Below are 13,850 nucleotides of genomic sequence, written 5' to 3' on the forward strand. Positions count from 1 at the left end.
CTCCCTGCTGGGGATCCAACTAGTGCTGCAATGGCTGCAGGTAGCTTCATAGTGCTGAGACTTAACCCCTGGCGCCAACAGGGAGGCCCATGATTTCTTTCACTTTAGTTTTGTCTCGATGTAAATGGATTCATGCAGTTTGATTCTGCCATTTTCCACCAAGCATAATGCTTTTTTGTGTTTCATCTGTGTGATAGCACAAATCAGTAGTTCATTCATTTTCGTTGCTGAAAATTAATCCTGTATACTATAGGCTTTCTCTGTTGATGTAGCTAGCTGTCTTGTTTTTATTTTTGAACATGATGAGTTTGTAAACAATTTTTATTTTGGTAAGCAAGTCTTATTAAGTAAACAAATTTACTCTGTCTGGTGGGCAGCAATCCCAAGCACAGTTCTAGCATGTTTCAGAAGTGCCCATAGAATGTAACTTGGACGTGTCGGAAGAAAACCTGTAGCTCAGGTGTGCCTCTTGTTGCTGCTGCCCAGAAGACACTGTTTTTCCTACATGGATCCTTTATAAAGTGAGAGTCCAGGCTGTGGGCATGGCTGGCCATGCATGGGCATGGCTGGCCATGAGTGTGCCTCCAGCTGTGCATGTGTGTTGGGCAGAGTTGACTAAGCTCCAGCCAGACAACCACAATCTGACCTGGGTCTAAAGAGCCACGGGCGGGGGGGCGGCGCGGCTTTGCAGGCCAGGTTCTCCAGAAGTGAGATTATAGCGGGAGAACTTGTTACTTATCAAAAGCTATTGGGTGGGTATCCCAGGAAAGGGAAATGAACAGAGGCATAGAAATCTCTTCCCACCCCGCCTCAACCTCCATCTCTAAAGCTCACCTGGGGGATGCAACCTGTCCTGTTAAACTCAGCTGCCTGAGTAGCAGGGTCAGAATTCCAGAAAGAAAACAGACCAGGGTTATGCCTTCCTTTCTTGTCCCGGAAAGGCCCTTTCTTGAGTCAGATTTACTGCTGTTCCCTCCGCTTTGGGAGGCCGCTGTAGTCACATTTGTGAAACTCTAGTCTTTGGCTCTAGCAAAACCTGTTGAAGGTGCGTGTGCCGAGCTGCCTGGGTTGTCCTTGTTCTGGGGGACTTCATCCTCAGGAGTCGGTGCTAGAGGGGAAATGGGTTTCTTCCAGGATGAGAGCTCACTTTTATAATTCTGACAGTTCTGCAAGCTGGTGTTTGGGTTAGTTTTCACCAGATCTGCAAATAATCTTAAGCAAATTGAAGTCTTTAACTGTGGAAACAGAACTTGCTCCTCTAATTATATGTTGCTTTGAGGGTTTGTTTTTAGCTTTAAAAAGGCAATGATTCTGTTTTTTTCTACGCCCCCGCTGTAGTAGAGGGCCCTTCCGGGGAAGGAACAGTTTTTGCGAGGACCTTGGGCAGGGTTATAGGAATATAAAGTAGAAACCCCTGGCTCTGAGGTTCTGGGCTGCAGGTGAGAGAGGAGCGTGCAGGTTTTGAAGGTGTTGGGGGTGGTGATGGTTGGGTGGTGTTGGGAATTGGGGAGCATTTCTTAATGGGGGGTGTGAAGATTTTCTCCTTTAAAAAGACAGGGAAAGGATTAAGTTACGGCTTTTGGGTGGCGCTGAAACCGCATGTGAACAGCACATGGTGTTTTGTGATGGTCAAACTAGGATGCTCCCTTGACATCAGCAACTGCATTGAATCTGAAGTTTTTAGAGCGGTGGGTATTCTCTTATTTTTGGCCCTTGTCGGATTTGCCTTGCCCATCCATAGAGTCAAAATCAAAAACCTTGGCCTACAGCTGAGTAGGCCGCTCTGACCTCACTTTGAGTTGTTCTTAGACTTTCCCACTCCACCAGGTAGGTAGTCATGACCCTTTCTTTTGCTCATTTAGCCCAGGAATGAATCTTATTAGGGCTTAAGTTTTTACCCTAATCCTTGGAATCAGCTGTGTCTCACATTCAACTTTGTGATTTTAGAAAGTTAATACTGTACATGTACAAATATTGAGAAGTGGCACCACAAAATAACAATTATTGGTATTTCTTTAGTGAAATACATGGAAATTCACGCTAAATGTTACAGGTAAAACTAAGTTCTTTGCAGCCTGTAAATAGCTGTGTGGGAACTTTACATTTCCAGAACCTGTCAGGCATTGGTATTGCAGAAATGGGATGGTGGGTTTTTCTGAAGACCCCCTCTGCTGTGTCTAGAGACACACCCAAGAAGCAGCTCCACTTCCTCCACCCCCTTGTGTGGTTGTGTGAGGGACAGTCTTCCCTGGCAGACCCTATGGTAGAGAGAAACACAAGGCTTTCTTGCTGTTCCTCTAGCATATAATTCTTTTCAGTCTCCAAATCCACAGGGCCTTCCAGCCAAGCACCTGTGGAACTTAACCCAGCATTGGCCATCTTCCTGGTGTTGCCCTGCTGAACTTTTGTGTACATTTAGTCTTACTGGGACAGAAACTGGTGTGTTCTTCACACATGGAGGCTGATGTGACTTAACCTTCAATTCCAGAATTCTTGCATGTATCAAGTGATAGGGCCATTGAATATATTACCAAAGTGAAATCTTAGGGATTGTTACAAAGAATAAGGATATTCATTGCAATATAGCTGGTGGTGTTTTAAAGAAAGGAAACAGCAGGTACTAAGTAAATAAGTTGTGATGTATTTAACAGGCAAACATCACACATGCACTACAGAAACAGGTAGCTTGACCGAAGTTAGTAAGAGTTAACTGAGAAAAGTAATACACTGCTGTTGGTGTCTTCAGAACATTTACATGCATAGGATATAGCTTGTCTGGCGTGGCTACATTAAAAAGTAGAAATAATTGAGAATCAGGGAGATGAAAACTACTTGCACTTAGTTTTTTTTCTTGCATTTAACATGTGTGCATATTCTCTATGTAAATAAACCAAAAAAAAAAAAGTTTTTGATGCTCCCTGTGCAGCACACACCCCCCTCCCCATCTTGTGGTTGAAGAGCTTTAAACTCCTTCCTCCTCCCCTCTGTCTGTCCCCACCCCCATTCACCGCAACCACATGGACAAAATTCCGGGGTGTCTCTCCCTTGAGTTTGGGGCCTCAGTGTATTTCCCCTAAATCAAGTTTATCTAGTGGACTTAATTTCATGGCTGGACTTTGCTCCTTGAACTTGGTTTGCCATTTTTTATTTTTTTTAAAGATTGTATTTATTTATACAAGCAGTAGGTACAGTCAGAAGTGTGGGAGGGTGAGAGAATTCACCAGAGCCAGAGCGGGGAGCAGAGCAGGCAGAAGGACCGAAGTACACTGCTGAGGGGAGCAGCGGGTGCAGCAGGAGAGGTCTGCACGCCATGTGGGACCCTTGCCTGTTCGCTGGTGATCCGAACCGGCGCTGCAGAGGCTGCAGGCAGCTTCGCAACCCAGCGCTCATCCGCTGCGCCACCGGGGAGGCCCGGTTTGCCATTGTTTAATAGGTGAGCCTGCAAAAGTGGTAGAAAGGTAAGGTAGAAAGGTGGTCACCCAAGAGACCTCTTATCTATAAAGCGGAAAACACCCTTTTGGTTGAGTGGAGACTGCCGCTTGGCTAGGTCAGAGTTTTGGGGAGGCCAGATTTCATTTTTTTTTTTTTTAAAGTTCTTATTTTGTTTTTTTTTTTTTTTTTAAAGATTTATTTTTTTATTTATTTATACAAGCACTGGGTACAGTCAGAAGCGCGGGAGGGTGAGAGAATTCACCAGAGCCAGAGCAGGGAGCAGAGCAGGCAGAAGGACCGAAGCACACTGCTGAGGGGAGCAGCGGGTGGCAGGAGAGGTCTGCGCGCCATGTGGGACCCTCCTCTGGTGGCCGGGGAGCAGCCGGGGATCGAACTGGCGCCGCAGAGGCCGCGGGCAGCTTTGCAACCCAGCGCTCAACCGGGGAGGCCCGGCCAGATTTCATTTTAAGGGGTGTTAAAGACATCTCAAAATACTAAGCTCACAGCCGTTGATACTTTTCAGTTGAGGCATTTTGACGAAAGGCCTTTCCTTCCTTTCAGTTTACATTCTTCAACTCATGTGGGTAGTTGTGTTTTGAACTGGAAGCTCGTTCCTTCAGATGTGTGGTGGTCTTTACAGGGGTCCTGGGATATGTGTTCCTTGTTGGATAAAAAGCTACATTCTAAAGCACCCGCACAAGGCCTTGTTTGTTAACAAGGAACTTTATTTTAAAAACTGGTTAAGGTAAACCTACCACGCGGTATTTTTATTTATTTATTTTTTCTTTAACCTTTCCCTTCCCTTCCTGCTGGGCCTGCATTCCGAGGTCTTTGTCTCTGCCTGGTATTTTAGAAATTTTGGGAGAGGAAGGCAGTAGGTGGGGCCTTCTGGAAGCTGGGGGCAGGGAAGAGGGTGGTCACTTGCAAGGTCAGAGGTCAAGCCTGCTCCATTCAGCAGAGGCAGCCAGATTGTCGCCATGGGGTGGAGGGAGGCGTGTCCACACATCTCCTGGGGAAGTCCGGTTGTGCCAGACCCTGGAATTCCTGCCGCCAGAGGACAGCAATCTCCAGCCCCTCTCCCCCACTTCACAGAGCTGTAGTTCAGGGCCTCTGCCACATTTCTGGTGGTGAACCCTCTGCTGCTCAATCCTTTGGAGATGGAAGCACCAGTTCATTCTTCTAAAATGATTCCCAGGGGTTCAAAGAGCACCATGTATTACTGCCCATTGACCACATGCGACCAACATTAAAACTGCAATTTTTTGGGGCGGGGAGCTTAGAAACTGAAAGTTGATGAGGGGAGGAGCTTCTAAATGGAGTGTGAAATCTTAAAATTTTACTCCCAATTTTCAGTTAGATGGCTTGTGTTTTATAATTTTTGGACAATGTTCTTTTAAAAACCAATGGTATGTAGATTACATGAACCACTGAGGTCATATTTTCACTCACCTGTGCTGTGCCTCTTGTATTCAGTTGGGTGCTTCCCCCTCCCCGTGGTCCCTACAGCCAGCCTGAACTACAGAAACTAGCACACATCTGAAATCATCTGTTGTGTTCTGGGCACTTAGAGCTGCATGGAAATCTATGTGTGAAAATGATGCTGTGTGGAGACTGCCTGTGAGGGTGGGGTGACTTTTGCACATTTGAGAGGTACCTAGGTCCTGGAGGAGAGGGACCTGGTGCCAGGGACTTCAGGTACCTACCAGAGCCAGAGCCAGAGCTGGGAGCAGAGCAGGCAGAAGGACCAAAGTACACTGCTGAGGGGAGCAGCGGGCGGCAGGAGAGAGGTCTGCACGCCACGTGGGACCCTCCTCCGGTGGCCGGGGAGGAGCTGGGGATCGAACCGGCGCTGCAGAGGCTGCGGGCAGCTTCACAACCCAGCGCTCAACCGCTGCGCCACCGGGGAGGCCCTAGTTGCTACCTATTCTGATGAGGCTTTCTCTTCTGGCCATTACGTCTGCACATTCCTATAAAAGCCAACCAGTCATGGGGTTTGTCATGGTATCTTCTAGGGTCGGATTTTATAACAAGCTGAAAAACCACCTTAATTCTTTGCACACAGTGGGCACATGGCTTGGACCAGAAATTATTTCATAGCATTTTGATTTCTGATGTCCACTTCCTGGAGATAATAGGGTTCCTGAGATTTAAGTGGTGAAGGGATCTCCTGAGGTTCCGTTTCACGTGAAACTGGAGCTCAGACCAAGTGTTTGGACAGAAGATTCCATGGGCAGGTAGTACCATGGGCTAGCTCAGGCTAACAGCCCAGGTTCCTTCCACTGACTGCTTGTGCAGATGGATGCAAGCCGTCTCATCCTTACACCATTCCGTTTGCTTGCACCCTCACTGATGAAAGCAAGGGGGTGCTCATCAGTGCCCACAGCTATGCTCCAGGAAAGGTAAATCCTTAGAAAGATACAAGAGATGAGAGGGAGCAGAGCTGAAGATTCAGTGCTTGTTTTCATTCTAATTTAAAAAGAACCATCTGATGGGAGATTTTCACACTTCACACTAGCATAAGACTGACTCCTTTATATTCCCATGACAAATGGAAAGAGCAAATGGAAGGGTGCTGTTGGGTTCTTGAAACTGGTGAGAGAATTGCTTTAGCACCCTGTCATAAAATGAGATTGTGCAGGAATTCCCCCCGAATCTATACAATTGAGCATTATTTAGTTCGTTTTTAAGGTTAGCTTGAGAATTTGAGATTTGTCGGGTTAGAAAAGTTAGATCACCCACCTCTAAATGGACCTGTTTTAGAAAGCGATTGGCCTTGAAGAAGGCAAATTGTCATTACCCGGTGGTCTTACTCTACCGTGGTTGCTGGAATAGCACCTCCCTGGACAGAAAGGGTAGTAAAGTCACAAACCTGATCACATTTCCCACCTACCAAATAGGGAATAGGATCCATAAAATCTGCCACACCAGACAAACATTTCTTTAAAAATAGGAACATAATGCCTTAAATCTTTTCCTCTTACCTATTTCTGGGAGTTCCCAGAGAGGCAGCCTAGCCCTTGTAGCTCTCACGCCTCCCTGTTAACTCTCCTAACCCTAGGTGGAGCAGGCCACTTGGAAGAGCACTTCCTAGTGGACATGCTCCTTGCCAAGATTTGGGGTAATTAATAAAAGACCTGGAAAGAGGCAAGAAGCAGCGTTCTTAGCCTTTGCCCCCAGGTCTTTCTGTGTTGGGCTTCTAGCTGACTGGGTATCACCAGTCTTCCCTTCCTATTACTTTTTCTCACTATATTTCCCACCCTGCCCTGCTTCTAGGCCAGAACCATTTCCCAGAAGTTCTCCTGTCTGTATCCTGAGTTCCACAAACACTTAGCATGGTGCTGCTTGTGCTCTGGATGAGGTGGCTGGTATCTTTTGTGTTGGTACCAGCTCCTCATTGACGCCCGTAGGCTTCCTGCCATGCCCTTCCTTGCTAGCTGTGTGGCCTTGAGCGAGTCACACCCTCCTTTCAGTCATCTGGGGACTGAGTCCCTTGTGTAAGCTAAAGGACTCTGCTTGGACACTGCTTCCCTGCCTGTTTCGTTTTGGCTGGCTTTCCTTCACAGCCAGGTGTACGAGAGGCAAATTTAAGCTCTGCTCTTGAAAGCAATCCAGCAAACATTTACGGAGAGTGGTGCTAAGTGCCCTGTTCTGTGGAAGGATACAATGAAACTGGCCCATTTTCTGTGCCAAGGAACTTTCTCTCTTGAGACCTCCTCATTTATCAGCAGGTGGGGTTTGTGCCAACCCCTCCCTCCCTCCCTCTCTCTCTCTCTCTCTCTCTCTCTCTCTCTCTCTCTCTCACACACACACACACACACACACACACACACACACACACACACACACACACACACACACACACACACACACTCGTTCCAGAAGCTTAACCAGAGCTTGCTGGGAGAAAGCTCCTTTGCATTAATCTCCTTGATGGGGAGGGTGCAAGGGTGGTTGATCCTGGCCCCTAACCTTGCTGTACACACTCAGACTGGGGTAGCAAGAGAAGCTCTTGGCATATTCTGTCATTAGGGCTACCAATCTCAGACCAGAGAAACATAATCTTATAACTTTCCTGGGTAATTAATCTAAGACATAGAAATATCTCATGCCCGGAGGATTGTTTCGTCTCATCTTTGCCTTTGAAGTGTCTCAGTTGTGGTTCTGAATGAAAAAGGGGAATGAGGGAATGGGTTGTTTTTTACTTGATTGGGGCAGAGCAGATGGGAACAGGGCAGAGCGGGTGGGAACGTGGCGGGGAGCAAGCTGTGCTTACAGTTGACTGCTCTGCCCCTACTCCCTGTAGGAGTGTGCTTGCTGGTAGTGCGTCTGGGTTTATGGGTCAGAGCACTCCTCCTTCATGCTGCCCCCACCCCGCACCTCTCATTGATGCCTGTCTCCCTCTTTGGTCTCCAGGTGCTGCACCTGTACTGTGACACTTGCTCAGTGCCCATCTGTCGTGAGTGTACAGTGGGCCGGCATGGGGGCCACAGCTTCATCTACCTCCAGGAGGCGCTGCAGGACTCACGGGCACTAACCATCCAGCTGCTGGCTGACGCCCAGCAGGGCCGCCAGGCTATCCAGGTCAGTCCCTTCACACCCTGTCCTTCCCCAAAGCTTTTCCCACTCCTTTTCAAATGGCATGTGCAGACTACTAGGCAGATGCCAGTTTGTAAGGACCATGGAACAGTGACCCAGATTAGTTCGTGTGATACCATGTGTACCCTGGGGGGCTGGGGAGATGTCTTCTAGCAGTCTTGTGAAGATAGAAGGATGTGGCCAGTCAGGGCTTGTAAGGTGCTTTCAGACCTAGACCGGGCCCCTATCACCTAATCTGCCTGTTTCACATCCAGCTCCCTCCCCCAATCCAAGTGGATATTAGTATATTTCAGTCAGGACTGCAGAAAGACTGAACACTTAGTGATTTTTAGACAGAGACCATTACTATTCAGTTTTTCTTTTTAATTATTTATGCATACAAGAGCTGGGGTGTAGGCCAGAGGTGCGGAGGGGAGAGGATTCACCAGAGACAGAGTGGGGAACAGAACAGGCAGATAAACTGAATATACTGCTGAGGGAAGCAGTGGGCGCGACAGGAGAGGTCTGCTGCACCATGTGGGTTAGCTCCCTGGTGGGGAATTGAACTGATGTCACAGTGGCTGGCAATAGCTAGATGGTGCTGAGACTTTAACCCCTGTGCCACCAGAGAGGCCTGTTTTTAAAATAAGTTTCTCAGCAACTATCAAGTTCCTATGCATGATTTTGAGGAAATCTTTCTGATGAGCCAGATTATCTGATATTAAAGTCATAAAATTTGAAGTTTGAGGGTCCATATTTCTTGAAAGACTGATTTTTGTCATATTTTTGTGTCAGAGTTCCTTTCCTTCATGGCTTTAGAGTGTCTCTTAGTTGCTGCTAAATTCTTCTTTGCTGGCATGCACAGTTTTAGGTGGTTTCAATCCTGTCTCCATGAATCATTTTCCTATGTTGCAGTTAGGACCTTGTCAAATGCTTATCCTTGCTGATGCATCTTGGACATTGGCTGCTGTTGGCATCATCTGGGGAACACTAAGAACTGGTTTCTGGGTGTATCCCCTTGATGCAGGATGATCTTATTAACTCCTTTCTGTTCATGGATATTTGAAAACAGTTAAGAGTGCCCTTGACACAGTTGAGAGAATGTTGGTGTTCTCTGTCCTTTTTGGCATGAAACACTCAGGGGAGAAAGATGAGTTGTCGTGATTTGCTGGAGGCTTAAGAGAGATCTGTGTTTAAAATGATGAAATCTCAGGGAAGTGGAAATTGTAGTTTTTTGTGCAGAGAGGGTGCAGAAGGTTTTTGTTTACCATATTCAACTTTTTAAAAAAGATTTGTTTATTTATGCATACAAGAGTTGGGGTATAGGCCAGAGGTGGGGGGCAGTGAGAGGATTCACCAGGGACAGAGTGGGGAACAGGACAGGCAGATCGACAGAAGTACACTGCTGAGGGGAGTGTCGGGTGAGTCAGAAGTGGTCTGCTGTGTGCCATGTGGGTGGCCCCCTGGCTGGCTGGGAATTGAACTTGTGCTACAGAGGCTGCGGACAGCTTCATAGGTTGCGTCTTAACCCCTCGCATCACCAGGGAGGCCCCCATATTTAACCTTCTAAAGCAGATACACTGTCAGCTGAGATTCTGCTGTAACAGTGAAAATAACCTTGGAATGAAAACCAAATGTTAGTGGTACTACCTACCTGGTGCTAATGTAAATACTGGATCATGGAGCAGTTTGGGCAGAGGAGCCAGGTGGTTGGTTGGTACTTGGGGTCAGGGGGAGTTAAGTTTGCTAATCTGTATGGCCACACTGCTGTGCACCTGCGGAATACCAACTGCACAAGTGTGAATTCACTTATTAGAAAGCCCTTATGGAATCACACAAACTGCATTCAGTGATCTAGTACACCTTTCTTCTATCTGAAAGGCGCATCAGATCCTGAGCACACTGACTCTACTTGGAAAACTGTCTGGAGACCTTCTATGAAAGTAGAGCATGTCTTTCTCCCCTTCTACCACCCCATACCTGTTAAGAAAGAAGTCCTTGGGTGTTGGTTAAAAAACACAACAGCTCTTTCCCTCTGAGTTAACTCTGTAATGTCAGCACCCACCTTTAGGGCAGGGAGGGGAAGTAGAGGTAAAGATTGAGGACTCTTAGCCTTGCTTAAAAACCAGTTGCCAAAAAGCTAGCTTGTTGCCTTTTAAGCCACTGAAATGAGCTCTGTCCCCAAGGCCAAGAGATTTGGTGTGGCCCCAGTTTTCATTTTCCTAGTAGGGGTCAGGATGATGTAGTTATGTGTCACTGAAACTCACTGAGAACAGGAGTTTGTGTTCAGCAAATATTGACCTGAACCTCTATGTTAAGGGAGAACCCTGTTCTGAGAGGTTCAGGTGGATTCCCTGTCTCCAAAAGTCACTTACAAAGCGCATCTGGAAGATACTGGGAAAGGCTCTAGCACAAGGGTATGCTTTTATTTGCTTATATAGTTATTAGATTTGTATGAATAAGTATTTCCTCCTTTATTGGTTTCCCTAAGCAATGAAAAAAACGACAGTCACTGAAATCTTGACATGAGGTCCATGGGGTGAAGAGATGTAGAAATGCCATTAAAATGCTGTCTTGGGTGTGCAGTGCACTGGGCTCTTGATTCTTTCGGACATTTAGTCAAAATGTTAATGAAATAGGATGCCCAACTGTATGCTGTTTATGTTGTCATTTAATAGTGTTTGTATTAAAGAGTACAATGGAGATGTTGTGAAGACTGTTTTCTGTTCTTAGTATGAACATTGGAGCAGAAAGTGTGTAGTCAGCCAACATACAATTTTGGGGGGAGTGGTATTTTCTTAAAAATACACATATAACTCCCCCTTAAGGTTAAAAAATAGAAGCTAGTTTTCACTTGTATTTCACAACTTTTCAAGAGTAGTTTCTATTGCTCTGGGGGAAAATAAAATTTGTGACCACATAAAACAAAACATAGTGTTCATGAAAACAAGAAAGCCATGAAGTTGGTTCAAGAAAAAATTGTGGAAACCCAGAAAAGAATGCAAGAAATAGGGGAGGATAATAAAAATGGACCAAAATATTAATCATAGTGTTTTCTTCATATGATTGGAAGGAAGCAAAATTGTTTCAACTTTCTTGAGGAAAAGTGGTATATAATCCGTTTATATGTAAAGTGTTCAACATAGATTTGACACCCTTGAAAATGTCACCACAGTCAAGATTATGAACCTCCACAAGTTTCCTAGTGGTATTCCTTTCCTTTCTGTTTTCCTGTTTCAAGATAACCACTAAATCTGCTTTCTGTGATAGATGAAGATTTTGTTTTGTTTGAATCAGCTACAGAATGAATTTAGCAATGAATTTTTTCTAAAGATTATTTATGCATACAAGAACTGAGGTACTGGCCAGAGGTGTAGGGAGTAAGAGGACTCACCAGAGACACAGTGGGTGAGACAGGAGAGGTCTGCTGCGCCATGTGGGTCACCTCCCTTGCCAGGGATTGAACCCCATGCTGCAGTGGCTGTGGATAGCTTCGTAGTGCTGAGACTTAACCCCTTGCTCCACCAGGGAGGCCCCAGCAATGAATTTTTGAAGGTCCTCACTGCGTCGCAGAATAGCGGTTTAAATCTCAAGATTTCATCTCTCCTATTGAAAAAAGAAGTCTTGTGATACAGGCAGTCGATGGAGAAGCCTTCAACTCTGTCCCACCATTCCTTGGTGTTGACATTGATCCCTGTGTCTCAAAAGGGCTGCCAGAACTCAGTCTGTCACCTTGACGTTCTGGACAGTGAAGAGAAGTGGGCATACTCTTCCAGCCTTTTATAGAGATTCAAGAAGAAGCCTTGCATAGCATTTCTTGTAGCCATTGACTACAACCCAGCCTTGTATCATACTGGTTATGCACAGTGGGTTTCATTGCAGGCTCACCATAATCTTAAATGAGATACAAACTTTTATTACTTTCCCTCTGTTAGTAAATCAGTAATCTTAATAGTTGAGTAATCTTCCCACAATTTCTTTAATTTAGGTTGATTCCATATCTTCATGGCTGTTATGAATAATGCTCCTTTGGATATAGGAGTTAACAAATCTTTTCATATTAGTTTTCATATTCTTTGGGTAATTACCTAGCAGTAGTGTTGTTGAATCATACAGTGTTTCTGATTTTATTTTTTTTTGAGGGCTCTCCATTAGACGCAATGCGATATTACATTCCTACCAACAGTAGGCAAGTGTTTCTTTTCCTCAGTATCCTCACCTACCTGATTCCCCCCCCCCCCGGTGTTTTTGATGTAGCAGTGAAATGATATCTCATTGCAGTTTTAATTTGCATTTCCTTCATAATAAATGATGTTGAAGTAATTTTTTTCATGTGCCTACAGGCCATCTGAATGCCTTAATCTGGAGAAGTGTCTATTTAGGTCTTTTACCCTTTATTTATTTATTTATTTATTTATTTATTTATTTATTTATTTATTTATTTATTTATTGGTTGGTTGGTTGGTTGGTTGGTTGGTTGGTTGGGTTGCTTTTTGTTGTTGAGGTGTATGGAGTTCTTTATGTAATGTGCAAATAGCTTCTCCCAGTCCTTATGTTGCAGTCCACCCCTTTTTTTGGGTGGTGGTTTATTCTGTGAAACAAAAGCTTTTTTGAGTTCGATGTAGTCCCATCTTCTGTTTCTCTTGCTGTTGGAGTTGTGTCCCTAAATACGTCTCTGTGGTTGATGTCCAGTAGTGTATCACTTATGTTTTCTGTATTTTATGGCTGCTGGTCACACATTGTCATTTATTTCCTTCACCCACCTACCTCCTACCTGCTTTAGAGAAAGGGATCCATCTCAGCACATCCTGGAATGCAGTCCTTGACTGGGTTGTGTACTGTCTGGGGCAGAAAGGTCCATTTTGTGTCTACACATACGACTTTTTTTTATGACTCTTAACTTTAGGAATATTATCCTTGCATGCTTGGGAATAACTTATTTGTAAGCCCTTTTGTACCAGTTCTATTGAAGAATGGAAGAAACAGTTGTCATAGGCGTTCCCAACCTAGCATCTGCAAGGAACTGGCAAGAATACACCAGAGTGCATATCTGATTGGGAGACAGTTCGGGGAGAGGGAGGAGACACTGTGTGAATCCACTCTTGGGGTACAGGGTGATCACTGCTCTCCAGCCTCTCTTGCCCTGACCAACTATGAGCCTATTATTTCTGGTTTTTTGTGAAAAATCTTTTTGGTAAATGACATGACATGGGTGCAGGTAGAAAGCAATTTGCCACCCGTGCTTTCCACTGAGGAATTAAAAAATAGTATGACATATGCTTTGTTATGTGGGTCACATGCTACTTGGAGTAGCTCTATGCTAATTAATAACCAGCACATCTGAAAACAGGGTGTACTGGTTATTAAGTTCTTATCCATGTGATACTAGGACTGCAGTGCATCAAACCACACACATCTGAAAGTGGGAAGAAGAAATTGCTTCTTCCCTTTGACTTCTGTTCATTATCAGCAACATTATTTCATCCTGATAACAGAGGTTGGTTCCAACTTCCAGGTTTTGCAATTCCCAGCATGAGTAGAACATAACGTCTACATATTTCTGGGTTCTTGTGAAACCCTCCCCACCCCCACTCCCCTTCCATTCCCCACTTCCAGTCCCAGGGCAGGTAGCTCCTGCAGTTACTGTGTCTTTAGTCCTCAGGGCGCTGTTGGCCTTGGCAGTTTTAAAATGTCTAGTGAAGTTTCTCTTTCTGAATCAACAAGGACTGATAGCCTGAGGTGTTGGAAATTTACCAACTCCATTGTAATACCTGCTCATAGGTATACCTCATTGATTGGCCATTCTAATTTCTTATCTTTGGGGTAATTTGAATATATGCATC

At 45.2% G+C, this 13,850-nt stretch overlaps 1 protein-coding gene across 1 annotated transcript in view; it reads left to right on the forward strand.

The window, feature by feature from the left end:
* TRIM71 (tripartite motif containing 71) overlaps positions 1 to 13,850 on the forward strand; it is a 62,834-nt gene that overhangs the window by 38,025 nt on the left and 10,959 nt on the right. The window contains 1 exon segment of the mRNA XM_037525787.2: positions 7,846 to 8,013. Within this exon segment, the coding sequence (XP_037381684.1) occupies positions 7,846 to 8,013 (168 nt within the window).

Source organism: Talpa occidentalis, unplaced genomic scaffold, assembly GCF_014898055.3.
Source record: "Talpa occidentalis isolate TD23 unplaced genomic scaffold, MPIMG_talOcc4v2.1 talOcc4.10, whole genome shotgun sequence".
NCBI classification, from domain to species: Eukaryota; Metazoa; Chordata; class Mammalia; order Eulipotyphla; family Talpidae; genus Talpa; species Talpa occidentalis.